General features: G+C 38.3%; 1 protein-coding gene across 3 annotated transcripts in view; it reads left to right on the top strand.

Annotated features, from left to right (window-relative positions):
* NEK11 (NIMA related kinase 11) overlaps positions 1-26,320 on the top strand; it is a 278,031-nt gene that overhangs the window by 87,186 nt on the left and 164,525 nt on the right. For all 3 annotated transcript variants that reach the window (XM_049629822.1, XM_049629821.1, XM_049629823.1), the window contains 5 exons: positions 17,376-17,525; positions 17,663-17,741; positions 20,533-20,618; positions 23,655-23,774; positions 26,149-26,242. In XM_049629822.1, the coding sequence (XP_049485779.1) occupies positions 17,376-17,525; positions 17,663-17,741; positions 20,533-20,618; positions 23,655-23,774; positions 26,149-26,242 (529 nt within the window). The remainder of the gene's footprint in view (positions 1-17,375; positions 17,526-17,662; positions 17,742-20,532; positions 20,619-23,654; positions 23,775-26,148; positions 26,243-26,320) is intronic.

Genomic DNA, 26,320 nt, shown 5'->3' with positions numbered 1-26,320 from the left:
AAACCCTGCTCCTAATATTGCAAAAGAATTATAGGAATATCAGTATTGCATAAAGAATTATAGGAATATTCCTAATATGGGAATTATAGGAATATCATAAAGAATATAGGAATTATCAAGAATATCAGAATTACAGGGCTATAGAATAATAAGAATAGTATTGCTATAATGTTTTAAGCTTATAAAAATGGTATTTGTCTCAGACAAAACTTAAAAAAACCTAAAACCTCCCAAATATAAAAATGCAGGAGAATTTTAATGTATTTTTTGTGAGCATTAGGTCAGCTCTCCTTGCAGATATTATTAACTATTCAGCAAGTACAAGCTAAGGACTTATCATCACCCTGACCCCAAATAACCACCTTATTATGAATTTGGTAATTACCTTAGTTGTAGCTGAATCAAAACAGGCTTATCTGGTAATGAAATTTCTATTGCCAAACCTAAAGTGGAAAGAATAACAGAGAACTATTAATTATAATGGCATATACATAAGTGTGATGAGTAATCTTTGGGAGACACTCAGAAAAAATAGATTGAATGGGGTTGAGAATTTGTTTTCCGAATCTCAGTGTGTAACATATGTTTACTGTGGAATATTTTCTTATAATTGGAAATACTTGTGAATAATTGACAGGTGTTTTGTTTTAACACTAATAGCTGTACTTATGATATCTATAATACTTAATGAAGAATTGGTATACTACTAATTATATTTCATCTGTTAATGTTTGCCCATTGTAACCTTATCCTCTTTCTGCAATCTGTTAAACCTTTTGGGATTCAATTATTTATAGCAATCAAGTACAGAGAAGTCTCTCTCTTAAAAGTGGGTGAGGTTCCAAAAGTTTATAAACACTGGAAGGTTAGGATAATTGGGTTCATTGAGAACAGTACTTTGAACCCTGCTGATTTGTATAAGCAGTTGCTGAACACTTCTCCCCCACAGAAAAAATATAATATAGGAGTTGGGTTCCTAGGGCAGCTCTTTAAACTGATTTAGACTTGGAATAGTTAGAATTTATTGTTTTGGTAGGAGAAACAAATAAAGGACAATACTATTGGAATAATGGTTCTATAATTAAACAGAAAAGAAACAGAATATTTCATTGTTGGACTTATCTCTCTTGTGAAAGGCAACCAGATGGCTCTTTAATCTTGTGCCCCTATGTTCTTTGGACAATTTTAGTGGAGGGAATGATGGTGGGCATAGTAGGGGTATCAGAGTGTAATGTGAAGCTCTCAGGATTTTGCTCAGAGATCTGCTCCAAGGGTTGGCTGCTTAAGAGACATGGTAGGAGTCTAGTTCACACTCTAAGTCAGACTTCAGTGATGTTGGGCAGAAATGTCAGACAAGGCTTAGCTACAGGTAGAAGAAAACAAAGAACTGGCACCTGCCTGATCTACCAGAACTAAGAAAGTATCCTCATAGGAGAGTGTTCCCAAACTGGGCAGGGAAAGGGGCCAAGGTGGAGAACGAGTCTGTTTTCTGGTGAAGGATTGAGGAAAGCAAGGCCAACTTGGCAGCAGTGCGTGTAGCTAATGTGGGGCCTGCAAGTAGCTGGCAGCCAACAGCTCCATCTTGGTGAAGGAAGCTCTGGAGCAAGAGAGCCCATTTCTCTCACCTTCCCATGGTCTGAGAAATTCTTGTGTGGATTTAGAACTAAGCTGTTAGGCAAAGAATGCCTTCCTAGGGAGTGACAACTGGTGTCATTATTTTCACCCAACAGAAGCTAAGTAGGAAAACATTTCAGTCAAGTGCAGTAGATTTGGATATTAATATCTGCTTTCAATGACTAGCATGAAATGACTGATATAAAATCTGGAGATAATATCCAGCCTGGTCAGTTTTACTAAAGGTCATAATACAACCGCAGCAACAGAACCAAAATTGTCTATAGAGTGCTTACTCTGTGATTGACAGTTAATGTGCTAAGCACTTTATCCAAATAAATGTATTTGTCACTACAAAAAAAAAATTATACAGTTTATAATTTTACAACCTGCTTTTTTTCACTTAGCAAAAGGAAATATTGCTCTGCATTAACAAAATATATCTACATATCATTTAAATGTTTGCATAGTATTCTATACTTGGATACAATCATTTTTCAACCAGTAATGTTTATTAAGCATTATTTAATGTTTTCTTTGAAGATTTTATCTTTGTTTTTGTATTTAAGCATTTTTAGGGTGCAGTGTATATGGGTGTGGATTTGCATTTATCCTACTTTGAGTCAGTTGAGCCTCTTGGATATATAGATTGATGTATTTCCTCAGATTTGAAAAGTTTTCAGCCATTATTTCTTTCTGTATTTTTTCTTCTCTTTTCTCTCTCTCCTTGCCTTCTGGTACTCCCATTATGCATATGTTGGTGTGCTTCATGGTCTCCCACACTTCTCTAAGGCTTTATTCATTTTTCTTAATTTTTCTCTGTGCTCTTCAGATTGTATAATATCTGTCTATCTATCTTCAAGTTCATTGATTCTTCTGCTAGTTAAAGTCTACTGTTGAGCCCCTGTAGCGAATTTTTTTCTTTCAGTTATGGTACGTTTCAACTACAGAATTTCTATTTGGTGTTTTTTTTTTTTAATATAATTTCTTATCTCTTTACAGATATTCTTCATTTGGTGTCACATTTATATCATACTCTACTTATTTAAACATGGTTTCTTTTAGTTCTTTGAACATATTTATGATGTTGATTGGAAGTCTTTGTCTGTAAATCTGATATCCGAGACCTCTCAGTTAGTTTCTATTTCCTGCTTTCCCTCTCTGTATATGGATATTTTCCTTTGCATATCTCATTATTAGTGAAAACTGAACATTTTAGATAATGCATTGTATCAACTCTGAATATTTATTCTTCGTATTCCTCCCACCTCTCTGAGGCTTGCTATTGTTTGCCTCTCTTTTTTTTTCTACGTTTATTTATTTATTTTGAGAGACACAGCATGAGAGTGCATGAGTGGGGGAGGGGCAGAAGGAGAGGGAGAGAGAGAGAATCACCAGCAGGCTCTGCGGTGTCAACATGGAGCCCAGCATGGGACTTGATCCCATGAACTGTGAGATCATGGCCTGAGTCAATATCAAGAGTTGTGTGCTCAAGCGACTGAGCCACCCAGGTGCCCTGCTATTGTTTGCTTCCTTATTCACTTAGTGACATACCTGATTATTCTACTGAAACCTATTTCCCTTCCAATGTGAAACCTCTAGTGTCATTCCTCAAAGAGTATAGCCTTGGGCACGTGTGCAGTGAGCATTGGGATGACCGTGGTTTTAGAAAGGCTCTCTGTCCCTTTCCCTATCTCTCTGTTGAGCTGTTTCTGCTGGTATTACACCCAGCTGTTAGCCTTAACTAATTGCCAACTCATTTCTCTATTATTTTCAACAATGCCTTGAGGTTGCTCTCCAGTCTGTTCCAATTAAATTTGAGCCTCTTTGCAGATGTAGTTTTTGAGGCCAGTCTTTCAGGTTTGAAATTTGGATATTTTTAACTATCTCTTTCCCTGATTTTCTCTGGTGAAGTAGCTTATTGTGCTCATGAAACTGCCAATCTCCTCTTAATTGCTTGCCACCAAAATCTTCATCATTTCTGAGAGTGGAGTTTAGGCTTAAATTTCCTACACTCTGTTCCAAATAAAATCAGTCCCTTTGGGGAGAGCTTCTGAACCCTCTCTTATTATGGCCTGTCTTAGCCCTAGGCAAAATATCTGAGCACTGCTCAGGAGATGGAGGTAGGGACATGGCCCACTTTTCTTAGAGTGACACTCCAGCTCATGAGCAGGGTACTGGCCAGGGGCAGTAGCCTCTCTTCTTGGCTTGCCTCTTCTGGGGTGGAACCTCTACCCTGTGAGCAAAGGTGATCAGGGCACCCCAGTATTCTCTGCCTGCTGTTCCTGGTGTAGAGCCCCCATTCTACTAGTAGGAACTAGGTAGAGGAAAGGAGCCCTTAATGTCTTGGTTACACTCACCTGGCATTTAATCTGTATAACAAAGCTGGGGAGATGAGAAATGCCAGAAGCTTGTTCCTCCTGGAGAGATATCCAAGCCCATGACTGGTTTCTGGAGGAAGGGGGAACCCCATCTTCTTGGCCACACTTGCTCAGAGTGAAATTTTTGTCACATTAAGCTGAGGGAGTGGCTAAGTGCCACAAACTCTTGTTTTTACAGAGACTTAATAGATTTTTTCTGAATAAATGTCTCCTCATTTACAGTATGCCCTTAAGACAATTTTTGACATTAAATTGTTGGGGGTTTTGGTAATTTTCACTAGTTACGGCTGTTTTGCTAAGGAGCAGGTCTGCTGAGCTCCTCATGATGCCACCACTTTGGAACTGTTCTCCCCAAGGCCTTACTGTTGGAATTAAAGATTTTTATTTATCTGTTTCCTCTGTTAAACAGTGTTAAAAAATAGACTGGAGCAGGGAGAGGCTGGTGGAGCCTAAAGAAGGGAGATAGGCAGGCCTTGTATTAATTTCATATATTCCGTACTCCTAATGCTCTGTCCATCTTAAAAGACCCTATGGAAACTACCAGAGATGATTAAAGCAGTTGGAGCACAGCCATTCCATCAAAATGTGAAGCGGTGCAGGCTGTTGCCGTATCCAGCCTTTATGGAGCGGCTGAGTGAATAACAATCGACAATGGAGGAATACTTGAATCATCATTTCCATTGCCAATCCACCTTCTCACCCCAACTTTGAACACTGCCCGTGTTCATTTCCCAAACTTTATAGTTTATATGGAATCTGTGATCATGACCCCGAGAGTAGCTAAAGATGCAAAAGAAAAACACATTTCCCTTTCATTTTCTCCTCAACCACGCTGTGATCTCCCTGTCCTCCTCTCTCCCCTTGCTGTTGCTTCCATCTTCTGTTCTTCCATTGGCCAAATTTTTATGGTGTGGAGGACATAGGACCACCACACAGGAGGAAGAGCAGATGATCTTCTTTCAAACATTGTGCTCAATGCTGGAAGAAAGTAATTAAAAAGAGCTGGTATGTATAAGACGAAATTCACCCAAACTTTACTTCTAAATTTTTGTGAGTTTTCCTGCAAACATGATAGTATATTTGGATGATAGGGTGGAAAGAATACATTCACCTTTGCTTTTACATATTCTTTTGAGGGGTGCCTGGATGGCTCAGTCAGTTAAGCGTTTGACTTCAGCTCAGGTCATGATCTCGTGGTTCACAAGTTCAGGCCCCGCATCAGGCTCTGTGCTGACAGCTCAGAGCCTGGAGCCTGCTTCGGGTTCTGTGTCTCCCTCTCTCTGCCTCTGCCACACTCATGCTCTTTCTCTCTCGCAAAAATAAATAAACATTAAAAAAATTAAATATTCTTTTGAAAATTCAGTTCCTCAGACACCTTAGCTACATTTCAAGTGCTCAGTGGCCACATGTGGCTACTGGTTATTGTGTACAGAAACATAGAATATTTTGACATTACAAAAAATTGTATTGGACAGTCCTGGAATATTCTGCTCCAGACCCTTTAGGGCTTACCCTGGGATTTTCTTGCATTCATGCAGCTTTTGGATTGGGCAGATCCCCTAATACTTTCAGAAGCTATTCTTGAATGGGTCTACTGTGCTTTTCAGTAAGTAATTTGGGGCCATTTTGAAGTTCTTCTGTTATGGGGTCCTTCAATTGCTCCATTGATTCCCTCTGCTTCTTCTCACAAAGATGCCGATACTGTGCAGGTCACATGGTGGCTGTGGTTTCTCTCCACTTCCTTGTATTTCTAGGTTTCAAGGGACACCTTGCCACCTAACTTTGTTGAAAATGTTGGTCAACATTTCAAAAATGGTTTTGCTCTCTAGCTGCTCTGCTTTCCATGTGAATTTAAGGAAGATGCAGAAACTATGCTTCTGATGTAGTTGCCACTTTTCCCCAAATATTCAGAATCAAAATTTAAACAAAATCCCTGGGTGATTTGTATGCGTCTTAAAGCTCAGGGAGAACTAATAGAGGTTCTGGGATATGTTAGGCCCTTATAAAATGGTTGCTATATAATACTGCTTCTGAAGTATTAGTTTAAGGAGTCCAGTGTCTTTCATTTTATCTAGATAAAGTTTATATTGATATTCAACTCCACCTCAGTACACATTTTCATTTAGGATACAACACACTAAAGCAAATCCCACTGTTCTTTTATTAAATTTATATTACTCTCTATTCAACTGCTTAAATTATGTATACTCTTTCTTTCTTTCTTTCTTCTTTCTTTCTTTCTTTCTTTCTTTCTTTCTTTCTTTCTTTTAGAGAGAGAGATAGAGAAAGCACAAGTCTGGGAGAGGGGCAGAAAGCGAGGGGGAGAGAGAATCATTTTTTTAAATTTTATTTTTTATTTTTAAAAATTTACATCTGTTTAGTTAGCACATGGTGCAACAATGATTTCAGGAGTAGATTCCTTAGTGCCTCTTACCCATTTAGCCCATCCCCCCCTCCCACAGCCCCTCCAGTAACCCTCAGTTTGTTCTCCATATTTATGAGTCTCTTTTGTTTTGTACCCCTCCCTGTTCTTATATTGTTTTTGTTACCTTTCCCTTATGTTCATCTGTTTTGTCTCTTAAAGTCCTCATATGAGTGAAGTCATACGATCTTTGTCTTTCTCTGACTAATTTCACTTAGCATAATACCCTCTAGTTCCATGCACGTAGTTACAAATGGCAAGATTTCATTCTTTTTGATTGTCGAGTAATACTCCATTGTATATATATACACCATGTCTTCTTTATCCATTCATCCATGGATGGACATTTGGGCTCTTTCCATACTTTGGCTGTTGTTGATAGTACTGCTATAAACATGGGGGTGCATGTGTCCCTTTGAAACACCACACCTGTATCCCGTGGATAAATGCCTAGTAGTGCAATTGCTGTGTCTTAGGGTAGTTCTATTTTTAGTTTTTTGAGGACTAAAAATACTGTTTTCCAGAGTGGCTGCACCAATTTGGATTCCCACCAGCAGAGCAAAAGAGGATTTCTCCGCATCCTCGCCAACATCTGTTGTTGCCTGAGTTGTTAATGTTAGCCATTGTGACAGGTGTAAGGTGGTGTCTCATTGTGGTTTTGATTTGTATTTCCCTGATGATAAGTGATGTGGAGCATTTTTTCATGTGTCGGTTGGCCATCTGGATGTCTTCTGTGGAGAAGTGTCTATCTATGTTTTTGCCCATTTCTTCACTGGATTCTTTGTTTTTTGGGTGTTGAGTTTGATAAGTTCTTTATTGATTTTGGATACTAACCCTTTATCTGATATGTCATTTGCAAATATCTTCTCCCATTCTGTCAGTTGCCTTTTAGTTTCGCTGATTGTTTCCTTCTGTTGCCTTTTAGTTTCGCTGATTGTTTCCTTCCCTGTGCAGAAGCTTTTTGTTTTGATGAGGTCCCAATAGTTCATTTTTGCTTTTGTTTCCCTTGCCTCCGGAGACATGTTGAGTAAGAAGTTGCTGCGGCCAAGATCAAAGAGGTTTTTTCCTGCTTTCTCCTCAAGGATTGTGACGGCTTCCTGTCTTACATTGAGGTCTTTCATCCATTTTGAGTTATTTTTGTTTATGGTGTAAGAAAGTGGTCCAGGTTCATTCTTCTGCATGTCGCTGTCCAGTTTTCCCAGTACCACTTGCTGCTGAAGAGACTGTCTCTATTCCTTCCTTTGGATATTCTTGTCTGCTTTGTCAAAGATTAGTTGGCCATACATTTGTGGATCCATTTCTGGGTTCTCTATTCTGTTTCATTGATCTGAGTGTCTGTTCTTGTGCCAGTACCATAATGTCTTGATGATTACAGCTTTGTGTATAGCTTAAAGTCTGGGATTATGATGCCTCTCACTTTGGTTTTCTTTTTCAAGATTGCTTTGGCTATTCAGGGTCTTTTCTGATTCCATACAAATTTTAGGATTATTTGTTCTAGCTCTGTGAAGAATGCTGGTGTTATTTTGATAGGGATTGCATTGCATATGTAGATTGCTTTGGATAGTATTGACATTTTAAAAATATTTGTTCTTCCTATCCAGGAGCATGGAATCTTTTTCCCTTTCTTTGTGTCTTCTTCAATTTCTTTCATAAGCTTTCTATAGTTTTCAGTTTATAGATTTTTCACTTTTTTGATTAGATTTTTTCCTGGTATTTTATGGGTTTTGATGCAATGTAAATGAGATCGATTCCTTGATTTTTCTTTCTGTTGCTTCATTGTTGGTGTATAGGAATGCAACCAATTTCTGTGCGTTGATTTTATATCCTGCAACTTTGCTGAATTCATGAATCAATTCTAGCAGTTTTTTGGTGGAATCTTTTGGGTTTTCCATATAGAGTGTCATGTCATTTGCGAAGAGTGAAAGTTTGACCTCCTCCTGGCCGATTTGGATGCCTTTTATTTCTTTGTATTTCTGATTGCAGAGGCTAAGACTTCCAAAACTATGTTGAATAACAGTGGCGAGAGTGGACATCCCTGTCTTATTCCTGACCTCAGGGGGATAGCTCTCAGTTTTTCCCCATTGAGGATGATATTAGCATTGGGTCGTTCATATATGGCTTTTATGATCTCGAGGTATGCTCTTTCTATCCCTACTTTCATGAGGGTTTTTATCAAGAAAGGATGCTGTCAAATGCTTTCTCTGCATCTGTTGAGAGGATCCTATGGTTGTTGTCCTTTCTATTATTGATGTGATGAATCACGTTAATTGTTTTGCAGATATTGAACCAGCCCTCCATCCCAGGTATAAATCCCACTTGGTCGTGGCAAATAATTTTTGTAATGTATTTGTGGATCCAGTTGGCTAATATCTTCTTGAGGATTTTTGTATCCGTGTTCATCAGGGAAATTGGTCTATAGTTCTCCTTTTTAGTGGGGTCTCTGTCTGTTTTTGGAATCAAGGTTATGTTAGCTTCATAGAAAGAGTTTGTAAGTTTTCCTTCCATTTCTATTTTTTGGAACAGTTTCAAGAGAATAGGTGTTAACTCTTCCTTAAATGTTTCGTAGAATTAGCCTGGAAAGCCATCTGGCCCTGGACTCTTGTTTTTTGGCAGATTTTTGATTACTAATTCAATTTCCTTACTGGCTATAGGTCTGTTCAAATTTTCTATTTCTTCCTGTTTTAGTTTTGGTAGTCTATATGTTTCTAGGAATTTGTCCATTTCTTCCAGATTGCCCTTTTTATTGGCATATAATTGCTCATGATATTCTCTTATTATTGTTTTTATTTCTGCTGTGTTGATTGTGATCTCTCCTCTTTCATTCTTGATTTTATTTATTTGGGTCCTTTCCTTTTTCTTCTTGATCAAACTGGCTAGTGGTTGGTCAATTTTGTTAATTCTTTCAAAGAACCAGCTTCTGGTTTCATTGATCTGTTCTGTTTTTTTGGTTTCAATAGCATTAATTTCTGCTCTAATCTTTATTATTTCCTGTCTTTGGGTTTCATTTGCTGTTCTTTTTCCAGCTCCTTAAGGCATAAGGTTAGGTTGTATATCTGAGATCTTTCTTGCTTCTTTAAGAAGGCCTGGATTGCTATATACTTTCCTCTTATGACCACCTTTGCTGCGTCCCAGAGGTTTTGGGTTGTGGTGTTATCATTTTCATTGACTTCCATATACTTTTAATTTCCTCTTTAACTGCTTGGCTAGTGCATTCATTCTTTAGTAGGATGTTCTTCAGTCTCCAAGTATTTGTTACCTTTACAAATTTTTTCTTGTGGTTGATTTCGAGTTTCATAGCATTGTGGTCTGAAAATATGCACAGTATGATCTCAACCTCTTTGTACTTACTTAGGACTGATTTGTGCCCCAGTATGTGGTCTATTCTGGAGAATGTTCCATGTGCACTGGAGAAGAATGTATATTCTGTGGTTTCAGGGTGTAATGTTCTGAATATATCTGTTAAGTCCATCTGGTCCAGTGTGTCATTCCAAGCCATTGTTTCCTTGTGGATTTTTTGATTAGATGATCTATCCATTGCTGTGAGTGGGGTGTTGAAGTCTCCTACTATTATGGTATTACTATCGATGAATGTCTTTATGTTTGTGATTAATTGATTTATATATTTGGGTGCTTGCACATTTGGTGCCTAAATGTTTACAATTGTTAGGTCTTCTTGGTGGATAGACCCCTTGATTATGATATAATGCCCTTCTGCATCTCTTGATACAGTCCTTATATTAAAGTCTAGATTGTCTGATATAAGTATGGCTACTCCAGCTTTCTTTTGTTGACCATTAACATGATAGATGGTTCTTCATCCCCTTATTTTCAATCTGAAGGTGTCTTTATGTCTGAAGTGGGTCTCTTGTAAACAGCATCTAGATGGATCTTGTTTTCTTATCCATTCTGTTACCCTATGTCTTTTGATTGGAGCATTGAGTCCATTGACGTTTAGAGTGAGTACTGAAAGATAGGAATTTATTGCTGTAATGATGCTTGTAGAGTTGGAGTTTCTGGTGGTGTTCTATGGTCCTTTCCAATCTTTGTTGCTTTTGGTATTTATATATATATATATATATATATATACATATATATATATATTTTTTTTTTTTTTTTTTTCATCTTTTCTCCCCTCAGAGAGTTCCCCTTAAAATTTCTTGCAGGGCTGGTTTAGTGGTCACAAACTGCTTTAAGTTCTGTTTGTCTGGGAAACTTTTTATCTCTCTTTCTATTTTGAATGTCAGCCTTGCTAGATAAAGAATTCTTGGCTGCAGGGGCACCTGGGTGGCTCAGTTGGTTGAGCGTCCAACTTCGGCTCAGGTCATGATGTCACAGTTCGTGAGTTTGAGCCCCGCGTCGGGCTCTGTGCTGACAGCTCATAGCCTGGAGCCTGTTTCAGATTCTGTGTTCTCCTCTCTCTCTGCCCCTCCCCACTCATGCTCTGTCTCTCTGTCTTAAAAATAAATAAAACATTAAAAAAATTAAAAAAAAAAGAATTCTTGCCTGCATATCTTTCTGATTCAGCACACTGAATATATCCTGCCACTCCTTTCTGGCCTTCCAAGTTTCTGTGGATAGGTCTGCTGTGGGAGAGAGAATCTTAAGCAGGCTCCATGCCCAGCATGGAGCTCAGTGTGGGGGTGGACCCCAGGACTGTGAGATCATGACCTGAGCTGAAATCCAAAGTTGGACGCTCAAATGACTGAGCCACCTAGGCGCCCCTGTGTACTCTTTTCTAGATGGATATCAGGGTGATCATCAATTATGTAAAATAAAAATATCTAAAAGATCAGTAAAGCTGCCCCAACCAGAGTCATGCATTGCTATGGTGGGATAGGTTTCTGTTTGCGGAGTCTGGACAGATTTCAAAGGGTAAGTTTAGTTCCTTGAGACAAGACAACATCTGAGTTTCATTTGCAATTCATTATCAACCTGTGCTCCTGAAATCCTTTGGGTAGTTCTGGTCAAGCTGGACAGATGGTGAGTTTATGGAGTTCAGGTGTAATTTGCTTCACATGCACCTGATCCCAGATTTCCCTTTCACTGCTAAATTTCCTCCTTCAGGGATTTATTTGCTTACTTCTTCACAGTTAGCTATATTTTGGGGGGAAAAAAAGGAATACAAATCATAGACTTCTAAATAAAATGCACCTTCTTTTTTTCAACTTGCCCTCTACTTTCCCCTCAACCACCTCCTCACTGCCAGATTTAAGACTGGGAGTCAAGTAAGATAAACATCTTCAAAAAGGATGGAATTGATGAGTTCAAGATTATATAATTATTCCCATTAGAAATGTTTAGCTGGAAATTGGAAAAAAATTAAAACCATAGGTACATAGATGTATAGTTACTAGAATAAAATGTACATATAGTAGATAAATTTTAACTTGTAACAGGATAGGTACGCCTGGGTGGCTCAGTCAGTTGGGCATCTGACTTCGATTCAGGTCATGATCTCATGGTTTGTGAGTTGAACCCCACATTGGGCTCTGTGCTGACAGAACAGAGCCTGGAGCCTGCTTTGGATCCCCTCTCTCCCTCTCTCTCTGCCCCTCCCTGCTTGTGGTCTCCCTCTCTCTCTCTCTGTCAAAATGAATAAACTTAAAAAAAAAAACTTGTAACAGGATAATCAAAAATCTTTTGCCCAAAGTGTCCTGGTGGTGTCTGTAATCAGATTATATCTATTGCAGGTAGGTGCCCAGGGACCGGGGAAGGTCCCTATCTACAAGTCACTCTTCCATGTGCTCAAGTGCAAGTAAATCTCACTAGATCAAAATGAGACAGGTAAATGGAAAACAGAATGCCTTTAGTGAAGCTGAGAGGATTTCCAAGAAAGAGAATAGTCTTGTATCAAAATTAATTGATTACTAAGTTAGTCTCTACATCTAATTGTTCTATAGTCTGTTTAGCCAGATAATTTCACAGCTTTTTATAACCCTAGTATATCCATCAAATGTGGCTTTGGTAGAGTTATGTCTCCATAAAAGTAGAGTTTGACTTCATTATCGACTCATTGTACTTAATAGACCACTAACTCCCTTTCCATGAGAAGCAACAGAAAAACAAAAGCCAAACTTGCCTACCTGCCTTTCCTTTTGCCAAAGAGAGTCTCATTGTTTGTGTCCCCTATATTTGCCATGGTCTGATGCCCTGCATGTCTTGGATGCCATGGCTTGGATGCCCTGCATTGGATGCTATGGCTTGGATGCCCTGCATGGCCCTGCAGGCCTCCCTAGGGATCCCTGAAGATGACTTATGGTTCCAGGTAGAACCCAAAGTAAGCTTGGGAAATCAGCCCCTGCCTGAAGGTCTTCCGTTGGTTTAGCCATGATTTCCAAGTCAAAAGAGCCCTTAATGATCAGAAATACAGCATTGAGAGGCAGGATGGCATAGACTTCATGTCTCTAGAACCAGACAAACTGTGTTGCAATCCCAGTTCCACCAGCTACTCAATATGGAAACATTAACAATTGACCTAATCTTGTGGTTTCCTCATCTGAAGAATGGGAGTGATAATAATAGTTTCTGCTTCATTAGGAATGTTCTGAGAATGATTAAATGAGTTAATATATGTAAGGAATATAGAACAGGGCCTAATTTATAGTAAACACTATTAAAATTTCAGCTAGTATTTTTCTTTTCTTTTTTTTTAAATTTTTTTTAACGTTTATTCATTTTAGAGACAGAGAGAGACAGAACATGAATGGGGGAAGGTCAGAGAGAGAGGGAGGCACAGAATGTGAATCAGGCTCCAGGCTCTGAGCTGTCAGTACAGAGCCCGATGCGGGGCTTGAACTCATGGACCGCGAGATCATGACCTGAGCCGAAGTCGGTTGCCCAACCGACTGAGCCACCCAGGCGCCCCTCAACTAGTATTTTTCCGATTATAATTATTATTGTTGCCACTTGTATTATTGATAGAGGTAATATAATAGTCTGCTCCCAAGTCAGCTCAAAATGTCCTGTGTCAGAGATTGTTGCTCTCATCCAGCCCTTTCAACCTATCAGAGCCAGGAGAGATTATCTGGCTTTGTTGTGCTTTTAACCCAAGGCCTGAAGAAGACTGTGAGCCCACAGGAGGAGCTGAATTAAATCCTCAGAAGAGTATGTGGGTGCTGAGTGATTGATAGCCTTCTACACTTAGACCTGTGAGTTTCATTCCTTTTTTCAGTGTTAAAATTACTACATGTACATTAGATTACATAGCAGAGTGTATGTAGTTAGTGTAAATTTTTTAGAAAACATTTTAAAGATATATTGAATGAGAACAATACCAATACCAAACAAGTTCATCTAATATGGCACCTTTCTGGGCAAATTACTTCCTTTCTCTGAGTTTTGGTTTTCTCACTGATACAATGAGAGTTTAGAATTAGCAAATCTTGGTAGACCTGTAGCTCTACTATTTTAAACATTCTCAAGGTTCAAATTAGACTCTTCTTTGGGGAAAATAAGTCAGCATATTGGGGCAGAGTTTATAACACACAAATATTTTACACATATCCACCCAAATAAAAGTATTTGATTCAATTTGATGATTATATTTTACTAGTAATGTGTAGCCTTCCCCTCTCTTTTTGTTAAGAAAACTTTTCTCAGAGTGTAACAAGTACTGACTTGATATTGTCTTTTTCATTTTCACCAATTCTTACGGTCAAAGCGAATAGTGGTGCTGCACTGTGCTTTTCATTTGCATTTTCTCTGATGACTGATGATGTCAAACGTCTCATGATTTGGGGCCATTTAGCGTCTCTTCAGGTCGTTTGTCCATTTTTCCATTGGGTTCTCTCCTTTTTCTTATTGATTGGTAGGAGTTGTAATTAATAAATTAATGAACTTTAACCAGTTCTGGATACCAGTCTTTGATGAATATTTGAGCTGCAATGTCTTCTCCTACTCTGTTTCTTCCTTTTCACTCTCTTAGTGGTGTCTTTTCATGAACAGAAGTTCCTAATTATAATGGAGTCCATTTTATCAGTGCATAACATTACTGCCAGTGTTTTTTATGTTTTGTTTAGGAAGTCTTTGCCTACCCCCAGATCAGGAAGATATTCTCCTGTTTTCTTTTAAAAGCTTTATGATCTTATTTTTCATAGTAAAAATTGGTGATTTTTGTGCATGTGTCTGGTGTGAGATAGTAGTCCACATATATTACTTTCCATATGTGTATTCAGTTGGCCCAGCATAATTTGTTAAAAGGATCATTTTTTTTTTCTTTACCATAGTGCAGTTTGTCTTTGCATTAGTCAAGTGACTGAATTTGTGTGGATCTGTTTTTGAACCCTCTGTTTCATTCCATGGTCTATTTTTTCTTCTTTGCTAATATCACATTTTCATAAGTAATGTAACTTTATAATGAATCTTGGTATTTGATAATATAAGACCTCCAGTGTACCATGTCTATCTTTGTCCCTTTGCATTTCCATGTAAGTTTTAGAATCAGTTTGTCAATTCCCACAAAAAGTCTGCTAGGATTTTGATTGATATTGCATTGAGTCTATAGGTCATTCTGGGAAAAATCGACATCTTCATTATTTTGACTCCTCCAAACCACACATGTGGATCTCTCCCCCTCCACCCTGCCCCCCCTTTTTTAGGCTCTTTAATTTCTCTTAGCAATGTATTGTGGTTTACAGCGTAGGGTGTATATCTTTCATTGGATTTATTCCTAGGTATTTGACACTGTATGATGTTAATGTAAATGGCATTATGCATTTCGTTTTTTAAATGTTTGTCACAGGCTTATTGAAATGACCTTTTATGTACATAACCATGTTGACATGCTAATGACAGTTTAATATATTTTTCTAATCTTTATATATATAATTTTTACTGATAGTCTTTTTAATTGAAACATTATACATTTACATTTAACATAATTACTGTATATTTGTATTTTTATTTGTCATTTTATACACACACACACACACACACTTTCATTTAACTTTTTCTGGCCTTATTGTTCTGAATAGCACTTTCATTACAATATTGAATAGAAGTAGTGATAGTAGGCATACTTATCTTGTTCTCAATGTCAAAATAAAGGCATAAACTTTCAATATGTATTTATATATACATATCACATCTTCTTTAGCTATTCATCAGTCCATGGATACTTGAGCCCTCTCTATACTTTGACTTACTGTTGACAATGCTGCTCTAAATATTCGGGTGCAAGTACCCCTTCAAATATGCAATTTTGTATCCTTTGGGTAAATACCTAGTAGTACAATTGCTGTATCATAGGATAGTTCTTTTTTTAACTTTTCTGGGGAGGCTCCATGTTGTTTTCTAGACTGGCTACACCAGTTTGCATTCACACCAGCAGTACAAGAGGGTTCCCCTTTCTCTGCATCCTCACCAACACCTGTTGTTTCTTGTGTTGTCAATTTTAGCCATTCTGACAGGTGTGACCCTCCCTGCATTCCTTGTTTCTGCCTGGAATCATTTTTCTTCAAGTTGAAGAATTCCATTTTGGGACTGTTTTTAGTGCTATCCTGCTGGCAACGAATTCTCTTAATTTTTGATTGTCTAAAAATGTCTTTATTTCACATTTATTGAAGGAAATTTTTCCTAGTATAGAAACCTAAATATGTGCTACATTATTTAATAATCTTATGGATGGGTACAAAATTAATTTTCATAGTTTATAATATTTACATTGATCTTGGTGTTCTAGTCACTATCATGGGTTTTTTCCTAACATCCTCGTTCTTTCTGGCATTCTGTAATAAAAATAGTCTAGAATGTGGAAGGGAAAATACCTTATGAATTTGATCAAGCCGTTTAACTTCTTAGAGCCAGGTTGCATGGGAAAAATATAGTGGCTGTACGTCACTATGAAGTTATGAGATTCTGTTTAGTTATATCTGGAAGCTGCTTTGTAATATATGTAAAGTACCAATTAGATAGAAATGTTTAGTGTTACTGTTATGTGCTGAAACAGAAACATCTCATTGTATTCAGTATATCCAGGATTCTCTTATTAGTGAACATTTTTATGATACCCACAAAATGGTTAAAATGATAGTATTCATTTATATATTTATTTATACAGACACTACCTTTTATAAGAAAGTGGGACAGTGTTTAAAGTTACATAAAACACAACTTACACAAGGTTGGTTGTAAGTTTATTCCTGATTTTTCAAGCAACTTACATGAAAAGGGAGACCTGGCTAGTTACATAATCCAAAATACTCATGAGATTAAAAATAATCCATTAATTTAGGAGAAGTACAGTTCTTTCTTAATATTAAGTTCAGGCAAGATTTCCCCCTTACTTGTCTTAATGATGCAGAGTTATTTAAAAGATTATTCTGCTGGTTTAGAGGTTACTGATTTGCATGGTTAATCCTATCAGTGTCAGACTGATCTAGAATTTTAATACTCTTATTTCATACCCTCAAAGGGAGAATTATATACATTTTAATGTGAGCTACAAGTAGCTGCTTTTCCACCCTACTTGTAAATGGATTCTATTCAGAAAACTAATAAAGAATGCTAGCTTCCTTTTCAAAATGCTTGGATATACATTTGAGGGAAGTTTAGGCTGATAAATTAAAATTTTATTTTGCATATAATTAACAAAACTGCCTTAGGAAGATATTTAGCTGTATTTTATTGTTCCTTCATAGAGGCTCCTTACTACATTGATCAAATGTTTATTTACCCTACTGTGTGCAGACATAGTAGGTTTGTTTGTTTTCCTCTGACAAAAAATGGTCATTCAGACTTACATTTTGTAAGTTTTTTTTTTCACTTTACCCTCTTCATTTATTAAACATGTGTATAAATGGAAAAGAAATATAGTACTGAAGCTTTTAAACAAACAAAAAAATCAAAGGATATGTTAGTGTCTCACAACCAATGCCCTGATACATCCAAGGTTTTATATGGTGATCAAATTTAAAATAGGGCATTTGTTCCTTATTTAATTTCTTTGACTTTGTCTTTAGGTCTCTGGCATGCATTTTATATGAGATGTGCTGCATGAACCATGCGTTCACTGGCTCCAATTTCTTGTCCATTGTTTTAAAAATTGTTGAAGGTGACACGCCTTCTCTCCCCCAGAGATACCCAAGAGAACTGAATACCATCATGGAACGGTATGGAAATAAATATGTTGCCACAAAAACAATTTTAAATTGTACTTATATTTTAGTTCATTTGAAAAATAATTTTCTTTTTCTTTTCTTTTTTTCTTTTTCTTTTCTTAAAATAATTTTCTTCTTAAACATTACAGCATGTTGAACAAGAGTCCTTCATTGAGACCATCTGCTATAGAAATTTTAAAAATCCCTTACATTGATGAACAACTACAGGTATTTAAAATGGAAGGGATACTGGGAAACATGTATTAGCATTTATATACATTCTAGAACTTGAAGATATGCTGTGAGAATAAGATGCATCAAGAATCAGTGAGAAAGGAGAAATAAGATTTTTTTTTTTTAAGCTGAGGGAAATTATTAGTCAGACAATCTCTTTGGAAAAGAAGGTGTGTGAACTCCACAGTTCCCTGGAGCCCCAGATATGAGAAGTTAGGATTGTCATTTTTGGCCCAAACTCAACATTGACCCATAGAGCTCTTGGTTTACTTTGCAAATATATTTCTGCTAAGGCAAGAATGCGCTACTAATACTACTAAAATCTGGGGTTTTCACTGAGTCTTTGTTATTCCACTCCTTTGTTATGGGTCTTAATAATCCATTTTATTGATCAGGTGAATTTATTTTGTTTTCCTGTAGATTAAAATTTTGATGCAGAGAATCTACCTCTGGTGGTAAGAAAAAAAGCAAACAGTACCCTATTGGAGATTTTTGTTTTTGTTCTTGTTTTTTAAATTAGGCTTTTGTGAATGCCTCAGGCAAATTTCCTTTAATTTTATGACTAATTTTAAGTGGACCCACAAATAGTCATTCACCTTCAAAAATGGGCACACCTTTTCGTCTGCGTCCAGTTTCTACGTTGGCAGGAAACAAGGATGCTGACTTGATGTGCACCCATCAGTTGTGTGCTGGGCGCAGTGCTGATGCTGAAGGTGCTGAAAGGAAGGCCTATGGCTCCCGTCTTTTGCAATTTGATTGCTGGGAAGAGGACCCAGTTCCCAAGAAAAAGTAATCATACATTATCAGGAACACTAGGAAGAAAGCACACAGGATGCTGTAAAGTAAGGGAAGGGGATGGCTTTGGTGGTCAAAGAAAGAGTCGGTTACATTTCTCTACCAGTGAGATGGTGAGAAACACCCAGACATGTAAAGAGCCTGAGAGAATGTTGGAATCACAGGGAATTAGCGGGGACAGAGCCCAGAGTCAGATTATGTTTCTAAAGGGGGACATGGAGGGGAGGGTTCTTATGCAGCAATGTGCTCTCTACAGAAGCCCCTGAGGAAAAGTGGGGTGAGCAGGACAGGGGACGGAAGGGAGGTAGAAGTTCCCAGGGACTTTTGGCTCTTGCTATGTATAACTTTCCCTATGCAAAGCCAGTTCCATTAGCCTAAGGGCAGGGCGCTGAAAAAGAGGCACAGGTACTAACTGTTGGGATCAAAACCACCCTGATGGGGCTGTGAGCATACCAAAAAAAAAGTTGAAAGGAATCCAAGGGGATCTGCTGGAACTAGCGTGAGGTGAGTAAGGCATTTGCCCTTGGACAAAATTAAAGAGACCATCAAAAACTCAGTAATCAGGATAAATAACATTTGATTGCAGTGTTTAAAAAATCCAAATTAGGGGCGCCTGAGTGGCTCAATTGGTTGGGCATTCGACTCTCGATTTCAGCTCTGGTTATGATCCCAGGGTCATGGGATCAAGCCCTGCATTGGGCCCTGTGTTGACAACATGGAGCCTACTTGGGATTCTCTCTCTCTCTCTCTCTCTCTCTCTCTCTCTCTGCCCCACTCCCACCCCTCTCAAAATAAAAAAATAAACATTTTGTAAAAAATCCAAATTAATGGGGCACCTGGATGGCTCAGCTCATTGAGTATTCAACTTTGGCTTAGGTCATGATCTCACGTTTCCTAGGTTTGAGCCCCCCATCTGTGCTAACAGCTCAGAGCCTGGAGCCTGCTTTTGATTCTGTGTCCTTCTCTCTCTCTCTGCCCCTCCCCCACTCACACTCTGTCTCTCTCTCAAAAAATGAATAAACATTTTAAAAATTCTAAAAGTCCATGGTAACAAAATATCAAAAATTCAAAGACAGGATCCAACAGGGCTGGGATTAGGGTGATGCAAATGAGGTAGTCTGGTGCATGTTCAGGGTTGGGCCCTGTCTTTATAAAGTTTTATTTATTTTATTTTCTTAATTCTAGTATAATTAACATAAAGTTAACAGTTATATTAGCTTCAGGTGTACAATCCGGTGATTCACCAGTTCTGTATGTACATTATTCAGTGCTCATCGCACAGTAAGTGTACTCTTAATCCTCGTCACGTTTCCCCATCCCCCACCCACCTGGCAACCAGCAGTTTGTTCTCTATAGTTAAGGGTCTGTTTGTTTGTCTCTTTTTTCCTTTGTTTGTTTTGTTTCTTAAATTCCACATAAGAATGAAATCATATGATATTTGTTTTTCTCTGACTTACTTTACTTAGCATTATACCTCTAGATCCATCCATGTTGCAAATGGCAAGATGTAAACATTTGATATTGTATTCTCCATGGCTTTTTGCATTAATTTTGATTTTTTATAATATTGCCTTAAAATATGACTTATCTTGGTTACTGAGTCTTTTGGTGCCCCTTCAGTTTTGCACCTGCAGTGAGTGCCTCGTTCTGTCCCACCCTAGTCCTGGCCCCAGGAGTGGGGACACGGACCCAAGGCCGGGGAGAGCCTGTGTGTTCTTGGAGCTGATGGGAGGCCTGCCCGTGGTGGGTAGCAGGGAGTGAGAGAGCAGGCAGTGCAAGATGAACTTGGAGAGACAAGCATAAGCTGCGTAAGCTACCATGCAATTTTTTGTAACCCTTTATAGAAGGAAAAATAGTTAGTGGGTTTTATTTTCAAGCTCCCAGGCATGGTCATTAATGCTGCACATCAGAAAAGACCCCTGGTAGTTTTATGCCCTTTCATGCCTGAAGAGGAGTATTTAAGGTGCATCAGGGTTGTTCTCTATTTTAGCACCTGATGTGTAGATATTCGGAGATGACTCTGGAAGACAAGAATTTGAATTGTCAGGAGGAGGCTGCTCAGATAATTAATGCCATGTAAGTAATTGCTTTGTTTTTAAAAAGCCCATTGAGCATAAATGTTAAATGCATTTGTCTTTAAAAATCTATTAGTGCTAAGCTGACTGCTTGGAGTTTCCTAGAATTCACTTAAGTCTTGCCAAGAAATTAAGGAGTTTCAGTATCTTGGCATTCCAAAGCCCCCTTGCCCCAGGTGGTAGCAAATTGAATTATAAAAGTTTTAAACCACTGCACAGCTTACAGATCTGCAGGGTAGCTCTGCAGTTGCCTTGTAAGTATATAGAGAAATTAATATCTCAAACATTTAGTGATATTTATGCTAATGAACTTCTATATTAAGCATAAATGGTTTTCACATCTTGTTTGTTTAACAGGAACTGGCAGAGTATCTATTGAGAAGACAACATTGTAAAGTCCTAGGACAATTGAAAATAAGCCAAAATTTATTTCTTCAGATACACATGTAACTAGAGAATGTGTTTTTCACAAACATAATTATTACTATTTTTTGAAAGTTAATTCATTTATAAATATAAATAGAGATATATAACTATGAAGAGAGCACAAGTCGGGGAGGGGCAGATAGAGAGAGAGCGAGAGAATACCAAGCAGGTTCTGTGCTGCCAATGCAGAGCCCAATGCAGGGTTTAATCCTATGAACTGTGAGATCATGTCCTGAGCTGAAACCAAGAGTCAGACACTCAACGGATTGAACACCCAGATCCCCCAACAAGCATAATTATTTCTTAAAAAAAATTTGTTTAATGTTTGTATGTATTTTTGAGAGGGAGAAAGATAGAGTGTGAGCAGGGGAGGGGCAGAGAGAGAGGGAGTCACAGAATCTGAAGCAGGCTCCAGTCTCTGAGCACAGAGCCCGATGTGGGGTTTGAACTCACGAGCCATGAAATCGTGACCTGAGCCGAAGTCAGACACTTAACCTACTGGGCACCCAGACGCCCCCATAATTATTTAACTTCTCTCTCCTACCTCATTCAAAATTTCTGTGCTATACCATACAAGAGCGTAGAATACTAGGTTACTTCTGAACAGCCATGTATCGCCCTGCAGGCTGTGGACTGCACAACTCCAGGGAGCACCACTTATAAAGACCAAATCTACAATTTTGCTGAAGGAACTCTCTATTTAATTTTTAATGACCCTGTGCAAAGGTAGAGATGTGCAAGGCTGTAGGTGGGAACAGTAGCCCTCATTAGCCTAATCTTCAAGGCCAAATAACACAGATATGTTGCTCTACCCCTCAGTCCAGTGGTTTTCAACTGCACTGTTTTCCAGTTTCACATTCAAACTGAGGTAACTGGTTCATCAAAGTCTGTTTAATGCATGATTTCCAGTTAAAATATCCTGTACCTCAGGGGCTAACTAGGGGAAACCTACTTTCCTTGAATTGCTAATTATTCTTTCCCAAATGCCTGGATTCTTACTTTATTTTATTTTAAACTAGAGATGTGAGAGTAGTAGGTATTTTTTAAATACTAGACTAATTTTGGCTATTACTTTGCACTGCAGTTGTGAGATGGCTTACCTGATGGCACTTACAATTAAAGTGTGCTGGAATCCAATTGTTTGGGTGGTCTTTCTCATCATAAAATATGATTTCAAGTTGTCACTTTTTTCACTATGTATGACTATGTTTTAGGGATCTCTATTTGATCTTACAAAATAAAGGATGTATATTCCAGAAAATTTTGTGTCTTCTAGAGGCTCCAACTGTATTCCAGAGGGATAAGAGCTATTTACAAGTAGTCATTATAATTACACAAAATATTCCAAAATAATTACAATTTTTACAAAATAATAAAGACTAGAGTGGGAATAAATGAAATAGAGGAGACTTCTCTAGTGTTTTTTAAGGAGGGAGTTGAATACAAAAGCCATTCTGCAGTATCAGGCCCTGACCAAGTCAGGCACAGAAACAAAGGTCATTGAGAATATGGTTGCAGATCTTTCAATACATGAGTAATGTAAGCACATTTCTTTACCTGAAGAAAGAGGCTCTTAAATAATAATATTGACTAATATTTTTGGGGGTGTTTGGCTTTGTTATAAGCACTTTACATGAGTCAACTCATTGAAACTCACAAGAACCCTATGACTTAAGTGTCATTATTATTATTATTATTATTATTATTATTATTATTTTAGTGATCATAGAGAGGTTAAGTAACTTTAATTGTAAGCGCCATCAGGTAAACTATTTCACAGTTGCAGTACAAAGTAATAGCCAAGATTAGTCTAGTGTTTTAAAAATATCCACTACTGTCACATCTCTAACTTAATATAAAATCAAATAAGAATCCAGGCATTCGGGAAAGAATAATTAGCAACTCAAGGAATCTAGGTTATAGGAACATGCCTAAAACATTACCCCCTGAGGGCCTATACATGTAACCTGGGCACTAGTATTTGAACCCAGAGACTGTTATTAATCTGTGTGATAACCACTGTGCCATGCTTACCTACTGTATGAAGCATAGAATTTACAACATAGTCAACAAAATGTAGCTACTAAAATACTACCATATGGGGCCTTTTATGTGTCACATACTATATATACGTTATCTCATATAGTACTCACCATAGCCTGTGCTTTACAGATGAGAAAACTGAGGTTTAGTAACTTGCCGAAGGTTACAGAGCTGATGTGTGGTAGAGATGGGGTTCAAACCCTGCCTAATTCCAAAGTATATCCTGTGCACATGGTTGAATTAGTCTGCCAGTCCATTTATTCCTTGATGGCCAAAGATCCTAATTTGATCCTTACATTATAAACAGCAGTCATGGGCAATGAAATGAGCAGAAATTTGTTAAATATGTAATTTGCTTTTAAACAAAAGTCTAATTTGAAAAATATTGCCAATTAACCACAGTCCTGGTTGGCTCATTACCTACCCTGAGTTTATTAGTTTTTGCCTGGCCTGTCTCCAGATGCTTCCCCCTTCTCGGTAATGTAATGATACTTCTGTAAAATATTTGTTTAATTTTTCTGAGCATGTTTGGGATGAGCTGCATGTGGGGGATCTTTATTATTCATAGGCAAAAAAAGATCCACCTGCAGACTCTGCGGGCGCTGTCTGAAGTGCAGAAAATGACACCAAGAGAAAGGATGCGGCTGAGGAAGCTCCAGGCAGCTGATGAGAAGGCCAGGAAGCTGAAGTAAGTTGCCTTTCCTTAGGGTACCTAGGGCTCTGGCCACTTCACAGGACTCCAAAGGAATTTGCTAAAGAAAAGCAAAAACAAGAAATCAAAATGCATATACGCATTTATATTTGTTTCATCACTTACTCGTCCCCTCAAAGGACGGTTATTTCAGCCATAGATGGTTATTGGATGCCAGCCACCATTAATGTCAGACTTTCAGTCTTGGGTGCAAAGAAAGATTGACTATCAGGGAGGTAATTAGTGATGAAAATATAGAGTTAGCCTACAAATGAAGCCTCATTGTTGCTGAGACCTCTTTTTTTTTTTTTATTAAAAAAAATTTTTTTAATGTTTATTCATTTTTGAGAGACAGAGAGAGACAGAGCATGTGCAGGGAAGGGGCAGAGAGAGAGGGAGACACAGAATCTGAAGCAGGCTCCAGGCTCCGAGCTGTCAGCACAGAGCCCGACGCAGGGCTCAAACTCACAAACTGCGAGATCACGACCTGAGCTGAAGTCGGACACTCAACCGACTGAGCCACCCAGGCGCCCCTGACACCTCTTGTACATATGCCAGTGAGAGAGTGAAGAGGGTGGCTTCACTATCTTGTCCTCACTCCCCAGATGTTTGCTGTACTCCCTCTGCCAGGAGACCTAGCTGGTCTATAGGGAGAAGAATGTCCCAGCAGGAAATTGTTGGCTTTAGGAAGCAGATTGAAAGCAGCTCTGTTCTGCCAAGTGAAACCCTTTGAAAAGTCAATGCTCATGGTGGGCTGCTGGTGGACAGTATCACTAGGAATTAAAGTATTGGCATGAAAAGGGAAAATTCCAAAGAGACCTAGACTCCCAATTTCTGCAAGACAGATTTTTCAGTTGGTAGATTATCCAGTTTCCTCATTTTTCTTCTTTCTTCCTCTGCCAACTTTTTAGTAGTTTAGAAGCCCCAACTAACAACTAGAGAGACAGAAAAGACCTGAAACTCAAATCTGTTCATTTTGTGACCTTGGTAGCATATCTGAAAGAGGATTTAGAGGTATTCTCGCACTTGCAGTGCGTATCATGAAGAACCAAGTAAGAATCGGTGAGACTACTTCTTTTCCCTTAACACACGCTTTCTGTAATCAGTGTGGAAAGGTATTTCTGTCAGAGTGCATCAGGGGTAGTCGTGTGCTGGTAAATGTTTAACAACCACCTCTGCGGTTGTGGGGCAGGGGGTGTAAATACTCCCATGATGGCCAATTTCAAGCCACCGGTATGATATCATCGAATGTTCAGTTGGAAGATATGGACACAATCTGCTCTTGGGAACCTAGTGCAAGCTGGTTTCTGCAAACCACGGCACCACTGAGTATGGGTTTTACTGAGAAAATATATTTACATAAATCCCTTGAGCCACTGTCACAGTCCCAGGCCTATTTCTAACTCTTCGGGAATGGCAATATTCCTGAGGTACCATGACTCATGTCATTGTTTGAGGGTAAGAGGAAAATGAAATCTCTGACGGGAACAGATTAAAAAGGCAATTTAATAACTTGTACGCATATTACAAATTATGTTTCAGATTAAAACTTTTTTATACACAAAGTAAGTCATCCATCTTCCACGTGACATTCAGTATGTTTCTTATTTAAAGGCAATGGTTTTAACTAAAGTTTGGTCCTAATTTTGTGAATAAATTACATTGGAATTGTTTTTGATCATTATTTTAGGATTCGAGTGCAGTCATAAAAAGACTCTGTTGTCAGAAGGGATATAATGTACCCACTTTATAAACAAAATTTGACTACAGGGATGTTCAGTGACTTTTCAACAATCTAAATCGAAATTAGCACACAAGTAATCACCAGAACTCAAATCTTTCTTTCAGTTTAGTAGCAGGTCTGTTACTTTCTATTCTTCTATACTACACACAAAACAAAATGTGTCTGAGAAAAATTCCCCTTTACAGTGACTCTCAAGTTCTTTGCGTAAATTCTTTGAAATCTAGCTCTAATCTCCTTGTGTGTGGGTTAATTCATCCTGAGAACAGTAGTCGAGTTATCAGTATGTGCTGGGCACTGTCTGGACGTCAGGGGCGCACACCCCTGCCACCACAGAGAATGCCCAGGGATCAAAGAAAGAACCACCTTCTTTTGCCTCAGAGGCATGCCTCAGGCATTCATTTTAGGGGCCTTAAGGATGGACGAGCAGCCAGAGCATTATCATGTGTGCTTACAAGAGAATCAAGTGGGTTCTGCACTGCGTTTTCCTTGATGAGGGAGAGACCCATTGACCCGGTTTCCCAACACCCCGGTTTGCCTGTTGAAACAGGGATCATGCTTACCTGCATAGTATAGATGTGGCTTTAGCAAAATGCAGCTGTTTTTTCTACACTCACTTTAAATCTGCAGAAAGCTTGCAGAAGAAAAATATGAAGAAAATAACAAACGAATGCAGGAGTTGAGATCTCGGAACTCTGAGCAGCTAACTATTGATGTTCTCCATGTAAGTGCTCTCTTGTTTTAAATTTCACATCAGACTTTGAATTGCTTCAGATTCATCACATTCATGTGGCTGATCAGG

This window comes from Panthera uncia, chromosome C2, assembly GCF_023721935.1.
Source record: "Panthera uncia isolate 11264 chromosome C2, Puncia_PCG_1.0, whole genome shotgun sequence".
NCBI classification, from domain to species: Eukaryota; Metazoa; Chordata; class Mammalia; order Carnivora; family Felidae; genus Panthera; species Panthera uncia.
This window is presented reverse-complemented; position numbering and strand designations above follow the sequence as displayed.